This window comes from Osmerus mordax, chromosome 14, assembly GCF_038355195.1.
Source record: "Osmerus mordax isolate fOsmMor3 chromosome 14, fOsmMor3.pri, whole genome shotgun sequence".
Taxonomy (NCBI): Eukaryota; Metazoa; Chordata; class Actinopteri; order Osmeriformes; family Osmeridae; genus Osmerus; species Osmerus mordax.
Window position 1 is genome coordinate 10,491,181 of NC_090063.1, and position 21,614 is coordinate 10,512,794.

The 21,614-nt window shown below is 42.8% G+C and overlaps 2 protein-coding genes across 3 annotated transcripts; both read left to right on the forward strand.

Moving 5' to 3' along the window:
- The first annotated feature begins 4,201 nt into the window (after nt 1-4,201).
- On the forward strand, nt 4,202-7,340 carry LOC136957025 (uncharacterized). 2 transcript variants are annotated; one of them, XM_067251114.1, is made up of 3 exons: nt 4,202-4,328; nt 5,326-5,387; nt 5,499-7,340. In XM_067251114.1, exons 2-3 carry the CDS (start codon nt 5,348-5,350, stop codon nt 6,905-6,907), a joined length of 1,449 nt encoding a protein of 482 aa, XP_067107215.1. In that variant the 5' UTR covers nt 4,202-4,328; nt 5,326-5,347; the 3' UTR covers nt 6,908-7,340. The 2 variants fall into 2 exon arrangements, with proteins under 2 accessions (XP_067107215.1, XP_067107213.1); XM_067251112.1 differs by lacking the exon at nt 4,202-4,328 and having other exon boundaries at nt 5,236-5,387.
- A 1,363-nt stretch (nt 7,341-8,703) lies between these two features.
- On the forward strand, nt 8,704-19,555 carry slc44a1a (solute carrier family 44 member 1a). Its single transcript, XM_067250779.1, has 16 exons — nt 8,704-8,922; nt 9,132-9,218; nt 9,811-9,953; nt 12,422-12,558; nt 12,958-13,051; nt 13,279-13,448; nt 14,070-14,159; nt 14,681-14,823; nt 15,394-15,580; nt 16,526-16,694; nt 17,088-17,244; nt 17,398-17,481; nt 17,617-17,754; nt 18,199-18,435; nt 18,692-18,763; nt 18,921-19,555. Exons 1-16 carry the CDS (start codon nt 8,899-8,901, stop codon nt 18,942-18,944), a joined length of 1,956 nt encoding a protein of 651 aa, XP_067106880.1. The 5' UTR covers nt 8,704-8,898; the 3' UTR covers nt 18,945-19,555.
- The last annotated feature ends 2,059 nt before the right edge of the window (nt 19,556-21,614 follow it).

Here is a 21,614-nt window from a genome sequence, read left to right on the forward strand (position 1 = left end):
CCTTGTTGAAGAAGCCAACAGCGGAAGGGAAGAAACTTTTTTTGTGGCGTGTGGTATTGGTCCTGATGGACCGCAGCCTTCTGCCGGAGGGGAGAGACTGAAACAGGGAGTGTCCAGGGTGGGAGGAGTCGGCCACAATCTTCCTCACTCGCCTCAGGGTCCTCGAGGTGTACAGGTCCTCGAGGGTAGGCAGATTGCAGCCAATCACCTTCTCATCAGTTTCACTTGATGCTTCACCAAATGTTCTGGCTTTTATAGAACTTGCATGTGAACTTCAATAGCTAACACTTTCTAGTAAAACACATTTTTCTTACAATGATGTTGTTTGTTGAAGAAAAAACTTCCAGTTTTCCATGTGTCCTTACTGCACTTCACAACTAAAATGATTTCTGTGTTTTCCAAAGAAAGTCACAAGTACTCAACTAAACTCCTCCAAAAAAGTTCGGAAACATTATTTCGGTCGATTATTCCTCCCCTTCAATAATACCAATCGGTATTATATTTTATATAGTTGGAAAGCCTGATTAGTCCCCTTTACAAAGAGGTACAACTTGTAAGGATCGTCCATTCATGGAATGAGCCACACAGCTAACCGTGTGGATGGCGGCCCAATTTCTTTTGCCAAAATCCCCAATGCAATGCAATATTCTTCTGTTGGTATTCACTCTCGTTTTGAGTTGCTTGGTGGATTGGATGATTGCACTCTCCCACAGTAATAATAAGGAATAATAGGGCACAGTAATAAGGAAAAAACAACATATATTGGCGTATTTTTACACTTTATTCATTTTACACTGTCAGGGACCTCAGTAGCGTTTGGAAGATCCATACGCAACCACAACAGCTTGGCACCTCCTCCTCATGCTGGTCACCAGTCTGGTCACACACTGATGTAGGATGGCATCCCATTTCTCAACCAGGATTGGTCGCAAGTCAGCCAACATGTTTGCGTTGGTCACTCTGGCACGTACAGCACGCCCAAGCTGATCCCATGAGGAGGAGGTGCCAAGCTGTTGTGGCTGCATATGGATCTTCCACACACTACTGAGGTCCCTGACAGTGTAAAATGAATAGAGCAGTTTAAAATAAAGTGTAAAAATGCCCAATATGTGTTGTTTTTTCCTTATTACTGTGGGAGAGTGCAATCATCCAATCCACCAAGCAACTCAAAACGAGAGTGAATACCAACAGAAAAATATTGCAGGGGATTTTGGCAATTTTGTTCGGGCCGCTACTCATTTACATTTTACATTTATTTACATTTATTCATTTAGCAGACGCTTTTATCCAAAGCGACTTCCAAGAGAGAGCTTTACAAAGTGCAGGTCACTGATCATAACAACAAGATAGCCAAAAAACATTGCGAGTAGCCAAAACATGAAGCACACATTGTGAACAACCAAAGTAAGTGCCAAAGGGAAGAACCATAAGAGCATGTAGTTAAACAAGTTACAATTAAACAACATGAACAGCTATAAGTGCAAGTGTACCTGTGGAAAAAAGCAAGCAACAGTAATAAAACAATATATCACAGCGAGAACAAAAATTTAAATCAGTTACCACTAACCACAAGAGCAACAAGTCTCTAAGCAAGAGTCATTGTGATCCTTGAGGAAACTAACATCGGGTCAAGCGAACCGTTCCTAAGTACTGTTGTACTCCCGGAACAAGTGCGTCTTGAGCCTTTTCTTGAAGGTGGAGAGACAGTCAGTGTCTCTGATGGAGGTGGGGAGTTGATTCCACCACTGGGGGGCCAGACAGGAGAAAAGCTTGTGTTGGGACCGGGCGGTCTTGAGCGGTGGGACCACCAGGCGGTTGTCTGAAGAAGACCGTAGGTGGCGGGTGGGGGTGTAAGGCTGCAGGAGAGACTTGATGTAGACGGGTGCAGTCCCGTTCACTGCTCGGAAGGTCAATACCAGGGTCTTGAATCTGATACGGGCCATGATAGGTAGCCAGTGGAGAGAGATGAGGAGCGGGGTAACATGGGAGCGTCTGGGTAGATTGTAGACCAGGCGGGCCGCTGCGTTCTGAATCCTCTGAAGAGGGCGGGTTGCACATGCTGGGAGACCAGCGAGCAGCGAGTTGCAATAGTCCAACTTGGAGAGGACGAGTGCTTGGACTAGCAGCTACCCACACGGTTAGCTGTGTTGCTCATTCCATGAATGCACGATCCTTACAAGTTGTACCTCGTTGTAAAGGGGACTAATCAGGCTTTACAACAATATAAAATACAATACCAATTGGTATTATTAAAGGGGAGGAATAATCGACTGAAATAACGTTTCCGAACTTTTTTTGAGGAGTTTATATGAACTCCAGTGCTCTCTGCATCTAGTTTTATTGAACTACAACTGCCTTCATAATCAGAAGGTGTGTTTTATTTTTATTTGTGTTCTTATTATATGTGGATTATTTTACTTTTCAAGTAATAAAAATACTATTTTGGACGTATTGGACTGGTTATCCCTCTATCTTTCACAATCGGTGAGACTGTCAGAGCTAGAGAACCCAAAGGACAAAGACACCAGACACATAAGGATTTAATGAAGGAGTAAGGATAGCAGGGAAAGATGACAGGCAAGGCAGGTAAGGGCATGTAGGCAGGCAGGCACATTGGCAGGCAGTTAAGCAGGCATACGGGAACCAGGGAGTGGTTACTAGACAACATGAGATATTGTTTTAAAGATAACAAAAGAAAGCAGCCAAGAGCGAAACTGACAAGGAAATACAAAAAACGTATCTGGAGATGAGTATATTGGAAGCCAAGGTAGAAATACTGCATGGTGATGGGAAGATGATCTGAAGGTGGTTTGACAGAGCAGGTGGATTGAATGAACTAACCAGAATGCTGGAGCCTGAAGACACACCAAACACATAAACACTTAGACAGGGGAGAGAGACCCTGGCTACAGGCTAAGTGGAAATTGAGGTAAAAATGAGCTGAGATAATATGATTTATGTGGCTATTAACTGAATAGTAAAACAAGCTCTTGTTAAATAGAAAAATGTGACGCCTCTGTGTCTAATTCAGGAGTGCCACCAACATGCATCATCTGTTAAATTGGAAGTCTGACTCATAAATTTCAATCAAGCCTCAGTTGGGCAGTTTTGTTGAAGTGGTTAAACTCTCAGTCCAAACTCTTAGTACTGGTTCAACAGCTGAATACAGAACGATGGCACTTAAGGAATAACACAGATATAATTGACTATTTAGCTCTTCAGTATAAAGTTACTGATGGATGAACATTTCAAAGTTGGAGTGAATTAGCAAAATGATTATTCCTTGCCATCAAATTAATATATATATATATATATATATATATATATATATATATATATATATATATTATCATACAATATACATTATAGTATAGATGAAAAAGTCCGATAGTATAACAAAAGCTGACGTTGTGCACTGATGTGTCAGATATAGGATAGAGTTATATATAGAAATGTGTCTATTGTCATAGCATATTCAGTTATGGAAATGATGTCTGAGTACAAAAAATAATTAAGTTATGTGAATTGATCTGGGGTAATCTGGTGAAAAGCCTTCCATTAGAAAACCGAGCAGTACAGTAACAAGCCCATAGGTTTATATGAGAAAAATCATTAAAGGGCCTCCTGGCACTTGGCACTAATTATTTTTAAATGATTATTTGAGCTATCTTCTGAACATTTGTGAATTTGTCTGACATTCATAGATGTTACGTAGGAAGAGTGACAATATATGACACAGGTGCAGGTACTAAGCACTGTACTGTGCCAGAAATGGGTGTGTGATAAACAAACAAGGGTGTGTCCAATTGAATACTTTAACATGATGTGTCTTGCTTATTGCCTCGGAACGTATTTCTGTCATGTGAATATTAAGAAATGTCATGAACTGTGTACTTCACATATTCATTTAGAAGTGAAAATGTTTCAAATAATACATTATTCAGGAGGATTAACAGTAGTTGTACAAGACCTTGTTGGTACAACTTGGAAACATTAACATTTTCATCTTACAGATATAGCATTTAACAATTACTTTGGGAAACGACAACTTGCTGAAGAATTCTCTTGGTGTGTCAAGATGGACTGATGATGATAATGTGATGTCACAACACTGAAAATAGAAAGGCATGGTATGTCATGACAATTCCACCCTGTTTTTCCCTTACATACAAAACTCTCTTCTGATGTCATACAGGTGGATACCTCCTCAATAAAAGCTCATGCTGAAGAGACCAAGACAGACTTGAAGAACACTGCTGGAGAGAAGAAGTTGACGAGAGAGAATCTCTGAATTTGTTGAGTGAATATTTTAACTCCTGTTAATATTGGTAAGTGTTTAAATCTTTTAAACTGAATAGTTAGAAAATATTTACAATTCTGATCATAAAGAAATTGATTCATGTTGAAAACATCTGCATTAATTATATATGAAAAGTGTATTTAGATGAATGAATACAAATTAATATTGAGCTAAAGGTTGAATAAATGATCACCATTCCATGCTATCTTAAACTGACATCTGAATGATTGCAATTTCAATGTTTTTACTGGAATACATGATGCTTGTAAAATGTAATGTATATTAATGTTTAATATTATTATGCTGAAAATACAAAGAAACACTAGATTTATGTGAAGGGGTGTCGTTAGACCCTTTTTATTGGGCCACGTGCCCCAGTATAAATCTGCTGTGCCCCAGTAAAATGTAAAGTTTGAGTTTTAACAATTTACTTAACTAGTCAGTGCATTAATTTCGGTTGATAATCCCGGAAAAAAATAAACGCAGTATCCCAATCAACGCTTGTAAAATCAAAGCAGTTTAACCGAAAACACAAACCGATGCATGTCAGCGCGCTCTTCTGAGCTTGCCAAATAGCCACTGCAGCACGCACACAGAAGTCCAGGTGTCGGACTTGGCACACACGTCAGAATTGAGGTAGGCTAAGAAAACATTACAAAACTAAAGAAAGTTTTAAAATGATAGGCCTACCATCTTATTTTTACTAAAACATAAAAACAATATGACATGAAGCTCAAAATAATGTGCGCTTGCATTAACTATAGATGTCCCTGCCAAAGCTGACATCAAACTTGCGTCCCTGAACTGTTGTATAGTGGGTTAAGCAAGGGGAGCTTCTATAGCCTAGTAGTGCATTGAGCGCAACACGCTTGGAAGAAAAAAAAGGGATATGAAGGGAAAAAAAGGGATATGAAGGGATACTCTACTGCGGCCTGTGCCGCAGTAGAGTTTTATGTCTAACAACGCCCCTAGCTGCTTATGTGTCAATGAAGTTAAGTACACATCATTTATTTATTTATTTTCAGAATCGAAGGAAACATTTAAAAAATGATTGGACAGAAAATGCTTCTGCTACTTCTAATTATTAGTAAGTGATTTTTAAATTCATTCTTATAGCATTGAAACCAGGTAAATCATTTATATTTTCAATTTCAAACGTTTGAAAATAATCAGCATTGCTCAACTTCCACAACTCTAGCTGTCCCAGGAACAACCACAGCAGCTCCAACATCAACAGCTGATCCTTCAACAACCACAGCAGCCCCAATATCAACAGATGTTACAACAACCACAGCTGCTCCTACAACAACTACTGCTGATCCTACAACAACCACAGCGGCTCCTACAACAACCACAGCTGTTTCTACAACAACCACAGCTACTCCTACAACAACCACAGCCGTACCTACTACAACCACAGCTGCTCCTTCAACAACTACAGCTGCATCTACAACAACCACAGCTGCTGCAACAACAACCACAGCTGCTTCTACAACAACCACAGCTGCTTCTACAACAACCACAGCTGCTTCTACAACAACCACAGCTGCTCCTACAACAACCACAGCTGTTCCTACAACAACCACAGCTGCTCCAACAACAACCACAGCTCCTCCTACAACAACCACAGCTGTTCCTACAACAATCTTAGCTGTTGCCATAACAACCACAGCTGCTTCTTCAACAATAGCCACAGCTAGTGCCACAACACCCACAGCTGCTTCTACAATAATCTCTGCTGCTCCTCCAACAACCACAGCTAGTGCAACAACAACCACAGCCACTTCTACAGCAACCACAGCTGCTCCTACAACAGCCACTGCTGCTACTACAACAACCGCATCTGATTTTGCAACAACCACAGCTGTCCCTACAACAGCCACATTTGGTGCCACAACACCCACAGCTGCTCCTATCACAACCACAGCTGTCCCTACAACAGCCACAGTTGGTGCCACAACACCTTCAGCTGCTCCTATCACAACCACAGCAGTTCCTTCCACATCCACAGCTGATTCTACAATAATAACCACAGCTGGTGACACAGCAACCACAGCGTCTATTACAACCACCACAGCTTTTCCTATCACAACCACAGCTGTCCCTACAACAGCCACAGTTGCATCTGTAACATCAACCGCATCTACCACAACAGAAACAGCTGGAGGTTCCACAACAGCAATAGGCGGAGGTTCCACAACAACAGCCGGTGCCATAACAAATGCTGCAGGTGCCACAACAAAAACTTCTCCTTTAACCACAGCTGGTGGCACAATAACCACAACTTCTTCTACTGCCACTGTTACTTCCAAAACCACAGATGCTGCAATATCAACCCCAGTTGCTACTACAACTAAAGGTCTTCCTACGACAAGTACATCTCACCCTATAACAGCAACAGCTGCTTCTTCATCATCCACAGTAGTTTCCACAACAACAGGTGCCTCAAAAACAACAACCAGTACCACAAAAACAACTACTGCTGGTACCACAAAAGCAACTACTGCTGTTGTCAAGACAACCACAGTTTCAGCCTCAACTGGCATCAGCTACCAGTTTAGTATTCTCACAATCTGTGTAGCTTTAATCATCCAAACACTCTTCTAGAATGAGTTTCTCCAAAAGTGGCATGTGTTTTATAGTACTTGTATAGTAATTTATATTATTTATTTTTAGTAATTACTTAATGTATTTATCAATTATAATGCTTTCAAAAAGCACAATGTTACATTTATGGTATAGGATAAACCTTGCTCAGCGCATTTAGACTGCCTTTACTGTTGATGTTTGACATGTTTCAGGTTTTTCTAGTCCCTGTGCTGTACCCTAAGGCACTTTACAACGAAAATCATTAGTGTGTTTTCCAAAGAAAGTTGCGCATCTTCTTAACCAAATGAATGTGTGTGCTCTTGCCTTCTAGTTTTATTTTAACTGCGACTGTCTTCTTAACTAGGAGTGTTTTGTATTCATTTGTTCTTCATTTTTATTGAATGAATGTTAATTTACTGTTCACTTAATAAAATGTTACTTTGCAATTAGATGTATTGGTCCTCCATCTTTCTCTCATACTCTGTGCTATGGTCAGAGCTAGTAAACCCAAGCACAAGACACAGACTCCAGACTCGTACAGATTCAATGAAGGAGTAAGGGTTTAGGATGGCAGGGCAGGGTAACAGGCAGGGCAGGCAGGCAGGCAGATGGAAAACGGGGAGTGGTAACTAAACAACAGGAGAGAGATATCAGAATCAAATCAAAGCGGCCGAGAGAAAAAGTGACGCTGAAGTACAAAACAATGATCTGGGATTCACAGGTGTGTACACAGAGCAGGTGGAGTGGATGTTGTAATCTGGATGGCACTGGAGCCTGAAGTCCCACCCACACATGTAAACACTCAGACAGACAGACATGGGAGAGAGAGCCTGGCAACCGACTAGGTGGAGATAATCAGATTAATTTAGTGCTACAACCCAGGAGCATTGTGAGAACCGAGCCGCCATCAGCACCGTGGACAGCGGCCCCAGCAGGAAAAGGAGTTTGTCATTGATGGGAGATTCTTCTCCTTCCCACCTTCCAGTCAGTTGTGTAGAGCCGTCGCTGCCACTCATCAGCCAATTGAGAGAGGATGAGTTCAAAGCCCAGTCGAATCATAGAAGGGAGTTTGACGTGGAGCAGAGATCTTAAGGTTGAGAGCTGGACTCCGGCAGCTTCAAACTGTTATACGCAAACCAGCGTTTACTCTGTGTTACAGTCTTAGCCTGGTGGACAGTCCAGTGAAGTCCTCCCGGATCATACCCTCAAATGTTTTTGCTGCTATTTTCTGTCATACGTTTGCTGAAAACATTATTTGACTAATAAAGATGCTTCTAAAAGGGTAAAGCTGGCTTTTGGTGTGTGACTTCTCCCTACTGTTGTGTGTGGCTCTGCCTGAAACGTTCTATGGTTGTCACAATGGCTATTAATTTCACATTAACATCAGCTTTTGTGAGGCCTCTGAGTTGATATTTAAGTAAGGGTATCAACGTGCATCATCTGTTAGAAGCCTAACTCAAAAAAGTCACTAGATTCTCGGTTGGGCAGTTTTGTTGCGATTTAAGTCTCAGTCCTGTAAGTCTTAGGAAGGAAGGTGGCTTAATAAAGGACTTAGTGACTAGTGACAGATATCATTGTTTGTTCAGCTCTCGAGTATAAAAGTAATGATGGATGCACATTCAAAGTTGAAGTGAATTATTATCAACAGGTCATAGATTTTTTAAATCATTAATAATGCTTAGTACATTTTCATTCGTAGTGAACGACCTTGAACCACCAGATGGCGCCAAACATCTCAATGACGTCTAGAGAACTGAGAACTACCACGCTAGCTTTGTTGACACGTCTATCCAAAAGTCTTCCGCATTACCTGAAGACTTGTACCCTGCAGCAAACAGAGTTGAACAAGCCTTTTTACTTACTGTAGGAAGTAGGAATATGCAGCGTTTTACGAGTTGGTAGACTGTTTGTTGCGTTTGAGATATCTTATTTCAATACATGGAAGGTAAATAATCACGTTGCAAGCAAACTTTTCCCGAAAATATTTGGGGTCAAGATAACGATTCAACATGGGATGCTGTGGTAGTTCAGAGGTAAGCCACGCAATGTCTATTTATTAGCGATGTTTTGTATAAAAGTGTTAGCTTATAATTGATCGCTTAACTACTTTGATCGAAAGGCAATGGCGCTCTAGAAAGTGTGCCTGCTGTGTATTTCAAGCTACGGTGCGTGAGCTATTTGTATTTCTGATTCGTTTGTAGTTAACTGGGGACATGTCGGGAACTTAATGTTACTCTTTCAGGGAAAACGTGACTGGAAACCATTAGAAGAAAGAAGTTGCACAGATATCCCATGGCTTGTTATATTCACGGTGTTTTGCATCGGAATGGTGAGTTTTATTAGCCTGACGTTGTCATACTCATAATTCTAGTCAGAATATGAGTCTGATACCGCTCCGTTGGGCTGTGAGTATGGAGCGTGTTTCAACCGAACCCGAAAAAAATGCCTCTTCGCTCAATTGGATAGACCTACAACCAATCAGAGCAACAGTGTGTTAACTTTTACCAAATCCCGCAGGAAGGACGGCAAAAACATATTTTCCATCGAAATGCCTTGATCGCGTTTCTCTGTTCCTTTTTCAAAATTAATGCGCTGTCGATGTCTTCTAAAACAGACTCGATGGCAGAATCTACACATCTCAGCCCGAGCCTCCAGCGGCCATGTTGGGCTCACCTGTGTCAACGCCTAGTCTATCTGATTGGCTTCAGAGCCTGAAGCGCTTGCTAGAAATGTAACTGGTCTAGAGACGATTCATTAGCCACGTGTATTAATTTGAAATAGGCTACTGTAGAAACCCAGAGACCAGGGAAGCACATACAATTTTTGTGGACTGTGTATTTACCTAATTGCACATTGTCACAGTGTGATAGTGTCATCTATTCTCGCAATGCTCATATTTAACAATAAGTTGTAACCCACAGGGCTGCATCTGTGGCTTCTCTATAGCTACAGGAGCGGCTTCCAGACTGGTCTCTGGGTACGACAGCTATGGCAACACCTGTGGCCAGAAGAACACTCAGATTGATGGTATTGAGCTCAGCGGTCGGGACCAAACTGACAAAAAGTATGTTTGCCTGAAGCACATTGTTGTCACTATCAGTTACATATTAGTAAGTATTATTACCACCATTTTAACTTCACAAATGTCTACAATAGTTTTCTAGAAAATAGGTTGTACCTTGTCTATCAGTAGGAAAACACAGTAATAGTTTAAATTGAATTAGCCATTTAACATTAGCTGTCCACACAATGATTTAATCATTTGGATTATCTACAGTGCAACAAATTCCCTTGTTACCAAGGTAGTTACATCTTAAGAGTTGGTGTCTGACTGATCTTAGTTGATGCAACGCAACACAACGCAACAGTAAACAAGCATGGCCTGATGTAAGTCTTGTGAAAGCTTACATTTCAACTTGTTTAGACATGTTAGTGACTTCATGGTTTGAAGGTTAGTGGGTCAGTGGGGATGAGCTTTTTAGAAAGATTATACAGCCGTCTGGTTGTCTACACTACTCATCTACATTCTATAAAGGTTTGTGTGATGTAGTTTGGATGTCACTCAATGTCAAAGTATCACTAATGAGCCAATGTTTTATGACTCATTTCTAAACATGCCCGCTGGTCCTCCACAACAGTGCTGACCTGCCACGGCATTGACTCTACAAGACCCCTGAAGCTGTTTTTTGGTATCCGGCACCAAAACCTTAGCAGCATATCCTTCAACAGGGGTACTTGAACATTTCATCATTTTCTTCAAACACTCCTAAACAAAATGTGAACCAGGTGTGCAGTGTTGCAGGGGGCATTATCTTGCGGAAAGAGGCATCTGCCGCCAGGGAACAACATTTTCTATGAAGGGGTGTACCTGCTCTGCAATGATGGTTAGGTCGGTAGCATGTGTCAAATAGACATCCACATGAATGGCCAGACCCTGGGTTAAGCCAGCAGAACATTGCCCAGAGCATCACACTCCCTCCACCGGCTTGTCGTCTTCCCACAGTGCATCTCGTCCTTCACTTCCCCAGGGGAACGATGCACACATACACGGCCATCCACGTGAAGGAAATGGGACGTACCCAGAGCTTTCGATGGTGGACAAGGGTCGTCATGGTAACTCTGGCGCCTGGCCGCGCAGCCCCACGTGCACCAGAATGTGAAGCACTGTGATTTTTGATACAGTCCTCCCTTCACAATCACATTTTGTGTGACTTGTGTCACAGTGGACCTTCGATCAGTTCAGACCAGATGGGATAGTCTTCATCGCCCTAACCCCTCAATGAGCCTTGGAGCACCCCACACACACTGCAGACTGAGAGCACCCCACACACACTGCAGACTGAGAGCACCCCACACACACTGCAGACTGAGAGCACCCCACACACACTGCAGACTGAGAGCACCCCACACACACTGCAGACTGAGAGCACCCCACACACACTGCAGACTGAGAGCACCCCACACACACTGCAGACTGAGAGCACCCCACACACACTGCAGACTGAGAGCACCCCACACACACTGCAGACTGAGAGCACCCCACACACACTGCAGACTGAGAGCACCCCACACACACTGCAGACTGAGAGCACCCCACACACACTGCAGCTTTAGAGATGCTCTGACCCGATCGTCTGACCGCAACAATTAGGTCCTTATCAAAGTCGCTAAGGTCTTTACTCCTACTACTATTTCTCCTGCATCCAGGAAAAGATTGTTTTGCCACAGTCTAATCTACCCATCATGACGTGCCCTTGTTTGGAGGTGATCAATGTTACTCTCCACCTTTGAGTGGTCAAAACATGTTGGCTGATCACATGTTTGTGATAAGTATCTCTAACCAGGCTCATGCTCATCAATGGAAAAAAAATATGTGTATATATATATATATATATATGCACGCAATTGAATAGGGAAATAAAGGATCAGTTTCAAAATCGCCAGTTCGATTCCCGGTCATGCCAACTGACGTTGTGTCCTTGGGCAAGGCACTTCACCCTACTTGCCTCGGGGGAATGTCCCTGTACTTACTGTAAGTCGCTCTGGATAAGAGCGTCTGCTAAATGACTAAATGTAAATGTAAATGTAAAATCAGACAAATGTCTGACTTGTTTTTCAGTGACATTCCATAGCTCTGACAGCCTCTTGACTGGTTCACCGAAACAATGGGTCATGCAGCTGAAGATGGGCTGGCTGCCCATAGAGCCTTCCAGAGGCCAAGGCGTTTTGACGACAGAGAGAGAGCTGTTTGGCAGTTTTGTTGTTTAACTCTTGTGTTATCTGCACAAGGGTTCAGGTTTATTGCCTAATAGGTTTACACGTACAAGGAATTTTCTTTGGTAAATTGGTGCGTAACAATAAACATAGAAGAAAATATAAAGAATGATAAAACAAGTACTGTAAATAAAAAGCATAGAAAATGTCAATCTTATATTTATTTAAACCTTTTTTTTTTTTACCAGGTAATCAGTTGGAGATGCCTTTTGAAGTCCTTATTTCAATAAAGCCCTTCTGTGTTTGCTGTCTTTCCAGATTTGTCTTCTTCCTTGACCCCTGCAACATTGATCTCATCAACCGGAGGATCAAGTCCATTGCGCTGTGTGTGTCCAGGTGCCCGGACACAGAGCTCCAGACATACACAGATGTTAAAAAGTTTGCCCTAGCGAACGGTGAGCTGTTCCGCATGAAAGTTAATTAATTGTAGGGGAGTCAGATGGCTGAGTGGTGAGGGAATCGGGCTAGTAATCAGAAGGTTGATAGTTCGATTCCCGGCTATGCCAACCAAATGACGTTGTGTCCTTCCTTGGGCAAGGCATTTCACCCTACTTGCCTCGGGGGGAATGTCCCTGTACTTACTGTAAGTCGCTCTGGATAAGAGCGTCTGCTAAATGACTAAATGTAAATGTAAATTAAGTGGCTCGTATCTGTATTGTACATTGCAGCTAAATATATACATATAATTAAATAGATTTTTATTTTATAAGAAGATGTCTTGAAATGTTGAAAATCCTGATGTATTGCTTGACAAACCAGGCAGGAGTGATTCATACAGAACTGCTTTTGTGTAGGTTCGGAGCTTTGCTCCTATGATATTTCTCCCACCAGGTATCCCAGCCACCCTGACAGATCCATTAAATGCCCCAAGCTTCCCGTTCCACCAAGGTAGATACTACACATCTCAAACAGCTAACAGGACTATCAAGCGCCAACAACATTTTCGTGCCCAAGAACCTACCCTCCTCCCCCAAAATGTATTTTTATTTAAAATTTAAATACATGTAAATGTAATTTTTGGGGGCACAATTTGGATTTTATCTGTGTAATTAGCACCATGGTTAAATCGTACAAGGATGACCCTATACCCTCTCATCTCTCTCTTCTTCCTGTAGTAAATCCCTTCCTGTCTTCCACCGTTGCTTCCCTGTGGATGTGGCATGCTACGCTGAGTTTGCTAAGGCCTTCATCACCTTCGTCAGCGACAACAGTGTCCTGTACAGGCTCGTAGCCGGAGTGATGGCCAGTAAGGAGATCATCATGGGTCTCTGCCTACTGGCGCTAGGTAGGCCGCTACTTCCTGCCTGAACGTGGGCACTAGTTATTCCTTCTGGGATGTGTGAAAAAGTCTGTCATCACAGTACTGTAGGTTCTTATTAATTAGCTGTGATCCGATAGTCAGATATAATATGTCATCCGTTATGTTAACTTTTCAGGCATTATTCTAGCTGTTCTCCAGAAGCTCCTTCAGCATCCAGGATGTTATTTCAGTCAGGTTTGGGGTCAGGAAGTGACAGGAAGTTCCTGTGTAATCATAGCCATCGTCAGTGTGACATCCGGTGCAGCGTGGCTCATAAACACAGATTCAGGAGCAGCTAATTTGACCCTTAAATTCACTCAGGGCTTTACAAGGTTGGAGCTCAATACTGACTTTAGAGCAGTGTTGAGAGAAGAAGCTCCCGTGAGACATTCTAAGCAGTGTATAGTCATCCCCTGGGACTTGGTAGATTCATAGACCCTACATCCTTATCAATCCTCTCATCCACTGACGTTTACAAACTATGCTATGAATTACTTTTGATAATGGTTCGAATATTTAGGGAAATGGTTTGCCGATAGTAGTGCAGGGACAGGGTCCATCTTCCCCAGAGACTGGGGTATCAGTGACTCTCCTCTTCCTCTGCAGTTCTCTCCATGATCCTGATGGTGGTCATCAGGTACATCTCCATGGTGCTGGTGTGGATCCTCACTGTCCTCGTGGTCCTGGGCTCTGTAGGTGAGCAAGGCTTCACTCTAGACTATAGAATATAATAACTTTATTGTCCAAATGGGACAGGGTTGCGGGGACATAATTGGCTGGAAAGTAGCAGGCTGCTCCAAAATTGGAAATGTACTTTCCACTGGCACTTCTATTATTATTATTTTTGTTACTGATTGTACTTTTAATATATAAATATTTGTCTTCATTGTTTTAATTGTATTTTCTTTTTGTGTTGGAGGACTTTGTTTGTTTCTTTGTTCCTATCCCGTACCAGTGTTGAGTGGTCTGCATGTTGATGTTCCTATCAAGTACCAGTGTTGAGTGGTCTGCATGTTGATGTTCCTATCAAGTACCAGTGTTGAGTGGTCTGCATGTTGATGTTCCTATCAAGTACCAGTGTTGAGTGGTCTGCATGTTGATGTTCCTATCAAGTACCAGTGTTGAGTGGTCTGCATGTTGATGTTCCTATCAAGTACCAGATCTGCATATTGACGTTCCTCCAGTAGCTGGTAATTGAGTGTGCGTGTGTGTTGCAGGGGGGACAGGGGTGCTCTGGTGGCTGTACGTAGACCACAGGAAGGCCCTGCAGGACCAGACGGTTTCTGCCCTGGGAAAGGAGGTGGCTTCAGACAATGTCCAGGCCCTGATGGTGTATGCCATTGGGGCCACTATTTTCACGGTATATATATATATATATATGTGTGTGTGTGTGTGTGTGTGGGGGGGGGGGGGGGGGGGGAGTTAGAGCAGTCTGACCTGCACTAAGACACAGAGGCACTATCAAATGCTGAATGAAATAACATGCCTGATGGAGGCATGTCCGTTGTTTTCTCACACACACACACACACACCAGTTATCTATTCATGTGGTGTGGCAGGACATGGTGTCCTCCAGTTTCAGCCTGTGCCAAAGCTAAAGTAATTGGATGTAACAGTGACACAGTCATCCCACACCAGCAAGAAAATCAATTTGTGCATGTTTGTGTGGTAGTTGTGTGTGTGTGTTCTTGTGTGTTAAGTGTATAGTTGTTCACATGCGCATGTGCGAGCGAGCGACGTGTGGTAAATTGCGTCTGTATTTTGACACCTGTGTGTGTCGACACGTGAAGCGTCTAGACTTTAGATCAGCGGTTGGGATTTTGTGTCGAGATAAAAATGTCAAAATAAACCTGACTCCTGAGCAGGAAGTATTTCAATGTAGTTTACAGACAAAATGCATCACAACACCGTTTGTGACCTCATCCTCCAGGTGGTCCTGCTGCTGCTGATGTTTTTCATGAGGAAGCGAGTGGCCCTCACCATCGCCCTGTTCCATGTGGCGGGCAAGGTGTTCACCCACCTCCCCCTGCTGGTCCTGCAGCCCTTCTGGACCTTCCTCACCCTCATGCTCTTCTGGGTCTACTGGCTCGGCGTGCTCCTCTTCCTCGGCACCGCAGGTCTGGTCCGGGGGCCCCGCCGACTACAGTCCAACGTTTCATACTGCGTCCACAATGATATCTGCTCTACTGCGTGATATTAATGTAGGGCTTTTGATTATGCTTTAGAAGTGTTAACGCCGAGTCATTTGGGAAAGGGTCGAGTGTATTATGACAGGACAGATGATTTATAACAGCCGCGTTTTCCTCAGAAGCGACTACAGCAGACAAGCCAGGTTGTTTACGACATGATTTTTTCCTCCTCTTCCTGTCACATTGTTTTGGGGGGAGTAAGAGCACATGGCTTGAGTGGTGCCACTGCTGTGTCAGACAGCCGAGCCAGTCTGCTGCTTGTGGGCGCTGACAGATCCAAATCAAAGGACACGTTCTCTGTGAACTCGCCCCCTCTTTTTCTGAAGGGGTTTGAGCTTCACTCCAAAACAAGAATTACCATGAATGACATCAGCAACAGATCAAGCTCAGATAGAACATCAAGTTCAGTTTGTGGAGCATTTTGTCAGTGCACTATTTTGGTGTGGATGTGTACCACTTATAAATGGTTAAAGATAATTGGACCATTCACATGTAATCTCTTACATGAAAACCATGTAACCATGTAAGAGAGAACCATGTAAACTGGTGCTTTGGTGTTGTTGCTGTCTTTGACCACTTACGCCCCCTAGTGACCATGCCAAGTCCTATTTACCCTAAATACTTATCTAAATGTTTGACAAACCATTCCGCCTCTCTACTCAACCATCTTCGTGGTCCATCAAGACTTTCTCCCACCATAGAAAAATTGTATTGAACTTGTTACATTTATTTATTTTTTACATTTTTCTATTTTTTATCCAAAGCGACATACAATTAGTGCATGAAGAAAGTACAGCAGATAATCAAGGTCTAGAAGTGCACCACAGTGACTTGTTGATGAGAAGTGAAATCGTTGTAATCCCCATCCCCCAGGGAGCCCAGTGAAGAATGAGCAGACTGGTCTGGTGGAGTACCACATGTCCGGCCCGCTCCAGTACATGGTGTGGTACCATGTCGTGGGCCTCATCTGGATCAGTGAGTTCATCCTGGCCTGCCAACAGATGACCATTGCTGGAGCAGTGGTCACCTACTACTTTACAAGGTTAGGCGGAGCACAAAATGGAGAAATAAACAAGCTAAACATTCAATAAAATACAAAAATATCTGCAGTTATATTAGCATTTCATGGTTGTATTGACACCTGAGTTGTATTAAATGTCGGGAGTCAGGTGGCTGAGCGGTTATGGAATCGGGCTAGTAATCCGAAGGTTGCCAGTTCGATTCCCGGTCATGCAAACTGACGTTGTGTCCTTGGGCAAGGCACTTCACCCTACTTGCCTCGGGGGAATGTCCCTGTACTTACTGTAAGTCGCTCTGGATAAGAGCGTCTGCTAAATGACTAAATGTAATATAAATGTAAATGTGTTTCCCTCCTTCCTTTGTTTACTGTTTCCTAAACCCCCTCCCTGGATCTCGCCCACGCGCCGATGCTCAGGGACAAATCCCAGCTGTCGCTGACCCCCATCCTGACCTCCGTGCTCCGTCTCATCCGCTATCACCTGGGCACGGTGGCCAAAGGCGCCTTCATCATCACCCTGGTGGAGATCCCCCGCCTCTTTCTCACATACATCCACAGCCAGCTGAAAGGAAAGGTAGGTCAAGGTCGTTGGCAGTGAGCTAACACGGTCTATTGTAGTCTCAGTAGGAACCAGGGTGTCAAAATAAGCCATGGCTTGCGTCTGTGTCATATTGAGGAACTGGAAAATCTCAAAATGCACTGTAATATTTAAATTCCCTGTCTATAGGAGAATGCCTGTGCTCGCTGCATGCTGAAAGCCTGTATCTGCTGCCTGTGGTGTCTGGAGAAGTGTCTAGCGTTCCTGAACCAAGTAAGGACCACACCGGGAACATAGCTAGACACTAGTCCATTATTTCAGATTGAAAAACAAATCGCTTTTTCATATGACCATCTCGAAATGACCCTATCCTAACAATGTCCACCTGGTCTGTCCTTGTCACGTAAGAATGCGTATGCCGCCACCGCCATCAACAGCACTAGCTTCTGTACATCGGCCCGGGATGCGTTCGTCATCCTGGTCGAGAACGCGCTCAGAGTGGCGGCAATCAACACCGTGGGAGACTTTGTTCTCTTCCTGGGAAAGGTACCACCGCCTCGCACCATTCTAAGAACCTGCAGTGCTGTATTATGAAGAGAACGAGTTCTTCTTGTCCTTGTCTCCCCTGCCTCCTTTGTTTTCTAGTCTGCCAATCTTTCTTTTTCTAACCGAATAGTTCAGTGAGGTGACAAAATGTCTGTTTTGTCTGCCGCAGTCCTGGGCTGAAAACAGGAGACAGGGAAATAATAGGTCCTAAATTGTGTTAACAGTTCAAATCAAGTCATACAATACATAAATACTGAACAATATACGTATATTTGATACTTAGATTTTAAGTACATTAATACTAGTCTGAAGTCACAATACTTGGTAACGGTCTAATCTGAAACCAGCTGCTATATCACACCGTGCCTCCGTCAGGCTTTGAATCAGCCAATCGCAGCCTCCGCCTCTCTAACCCCCCCGGCCCGCCAACCACCTCCTCCGTAGGTGCTGATTGTGTCGTGCACGGCGTTTGCTGGTGTGCTGGCGCTCAACTACCAGCGTGACTACACGGTGTGGGTCCTCCCCCTCCTCATCGTGTGCCTCTTCGCCTTCCTGGTGGCCCACTGCTTCCTGTCCGTGTTCGAGATGGTGGTGGACGTGCTCTTCCTCTGCTTCGCCGTGGACACCAAGTACAATGACGGCAGCCCTGGCAGGGAGTTCTACATGGACAAGGCTCTCATGGTGAGCTGGCAGGGGCCGAGTAGAGCCAGTCAGATAGGAACAGATGGAGCGAGAGATGAAGAGGTGGATGGATGTGTCAGGCTTCACGGATCACATATAAACAAGAATGATGAATGGATGGGGAGTTAGGTAGGTAGGTGGGTGTTGAAGTTCTGGAAGGACATTGTATTAATAACAGAGCAGGAAGTTTAAGTTAAAAGTACCTACTTTGTGTCTACACTGAATTTATAAATGCCCAACCCATCTCTTTTTCCAGGAGTTTGTTGAGAACAGTAAGAAGATGGCCGGTCGGCCTCAGGAAGGACCTGCCAGAGAGATGAAACCCATGGTACGTTACATTATTACACCCCTGATACCCATAGTATGTAATAGCATCACACCATAGTCACCCACAATAAGTCAGTCAAAGCCCAACAAGCCAATCAAAGCAATACATGTACAATGCAATTTCATGTTTAAGTTGTATTTTTTATTTTATTTTGCAGACCAGTGGAGGGACTTTAGCTTGACCAAAGCTCAGAATGGATGCCAGATACACTCCAGGTTTCAATGCTTCAATCAGTTTGTAATATATTTGCTATGATCATGATGCTTGTTTGTTTATAAATATATGAGAAAATATTGACATTCTTGTATTTTTGCATACTGTATTGTTTAACCAATTGTATAACTTTTCTAATTTTTTTTTACCTTTGGCGTTTAGTTTGGTAGTATTTGGCTATAGACTTTTTTAATATTTGTTCTGAGTAAAAAGGTCAATTTGTGAAAACTGTATGCCAGTAGCAGTGAGTAACTGTAAATTAAGTTTGTGAACAATTAACAATTTCATTAGCTTAGTCTTGGAGTGATCGGCATGCTCGTTTAACAGAAAGTTACATTTTAAACAAATAGTTTTTTACTCTGAGGTCCTCTCCCAGCTCAATGCCATCTTGTTTGGTGCACATCTGTTTGTGTAAAGACAGTGATACAGTGGTGATTTGCTACTGTTTTTTTAATCACTGCTAATAGAATTTTTTTTATAACTGTATAGTAATATTTTTTTCTAAAGTCACCTGAGACACATTATTGATTTGATTATAATTGATTGTTTTATGAGCTAAACCAAGTGAATAAAAAATAAAATGCAATAAAATAAAATAAAACGTGCTTGGCTAACGTCAAATTTTCAATAGCAATTCCACTTCAAGATGCACAGTATCACAGTGAGGTTGTCGTTCCTCTGTATTTCCTCCTTCGTCCAGTAGAGGGCATTGCACCCTGTTGAAAACAGCAACCTTCAGTTGTTTTCTTTTTCCAGTCATTCTGACCCATCAGTCATTGTAACCCACCGTCGTATTGCGACAACTTTACCGCATACAAAAACAAAGTGAAGAATTTTCTTTTAACCGTTGGGCTGTCTCAGACCCCCCACATTGCGAAGGTTAAAAGAAAATTATTTTTATTTGTTTTTGTATTGGGTAAAATTGGGTAAACACAACGATGGTATGAACCTTTGGGTCATGTGACCCGAAGGCAGCACAAGGGTTAAGGATGGGAGATGAGGAGCACTTTCCCTTGTCTTTGGGGATCATGTTTCTGGTTGAGATGTCATGGGAAAGTCTCTGCAATGTAATGTGTCAAAACCTTTCCAACCAATTTGCAATCCGTCATCATACCCATCTAGAACATGTAGTCAATGATGTGTTATGGGATTACTGTTCCTGGTCTTAGAGGTTCCCTCTGGACCTCTACCCAGCACCTTGTGCCCAGAGGGAAGCCAAACACTGTGAAGTTAGTGATTATTGTAATGGAGGGGGGGGGGAGCACTTTCTCTCAAAGCGTCGTCCTTTCCCATTGAACACTGTAACAAGGAGAAAACGGCTCGATGGTTAGCCATGACTCACACTTAAGTGATTTCAGCCTACAGCAGGTCTTTATTCCAGGAAGCCGATAAAAGCTTCGTTATTAGACAGGAACAGAGACAGGAAAACACAAGCCTGAGACGAGCCTGCAGGTGAGCCTCTAGACATTGACAAGCTGTCAAGCATACTAATAGTACTCACACTGTTATTAATTTGAGCTATAACTGATATTATTTCCAAGAATAATATGATAAATGTATCCTCTATTTGACAATGACATATTGTCTCCCAATCCAAAAGAGCATTATATTTGACTATCAACTATATTATTATTATTATTATTATTACATTTAAAAAGTACATTTTATTGCTGAATGCTTTTAGTAAGTCAGTGGTGCTTAAGTCGAAGGATCCTGACTGTGCGATTTATCTGGTTGTATTTTACTGTCATTAACTGCTGTGTTCCGTCTCTGTAGCTGTGCTGGGTTGTTTGCGCTGATGCAGACAGAAGAGCCTGTGAGGGTAAGTGTGTGTGGCCAGGGGGCTGTATTGACCAACAGTGACTTTCACATTAAACATAGGCATACTGCATTCTCAGCACAAGTGCCTCTGTTTATATCTCTATGGACAGTAGGATTTACAGCTGAACACGACATGCCTGAACAAGGGATGCAATGAAAGAGTACGGAAGGAGGGTTGGAAATGGAGAGATACGGATCAACACATGTTGTGTGTTGAGAATCTGTAGAGGCAGGAAGGGCCATTCCAAGGAAACAATATTTGCTTCCTCATTTCTTAACTTTTGAGAACGTCTTCTGGACCAATAGGAACAGCGTATTGGTCCAATTATTACACTAGTATATAAGAAATACAGCTACACTTCGGCTAGCAAGTTCCAAAGAACATTTCACCTCATACATACATCTACACACACACACACACAAATTCAGGATGGGAGTTTTTCCTTGTCTTCCTTGAGGGTTTAGGTTGGTTGAGGGGCAGTACTATGGGCATATGTGAAGCCCTCTGTGACATGCTTGCGTGTAAAAAGGGCTATACAAATAAATTTGATTTGATTTGGTTAGAGAGCGTGTAGAAGAGGGAAAAGTGATTTGAGACAACATCAAAACATCCCAATTTCCTGTTTTGATTGAAAAAAGCTTACAGTAATGTGACCAATTTTGCATTAGCGTTCACAAGGATACTGTCCCGGACTGTAAACCCATGCTGTCTAATCACTTTCCTAAAGGCTTTGCTGGGCTGCAGCCAACAGCTCCATATAGTAGATGTTATCTGGGCTCATTTCAATGAACAGCATTTTTCTGCCGGAAGACAAGG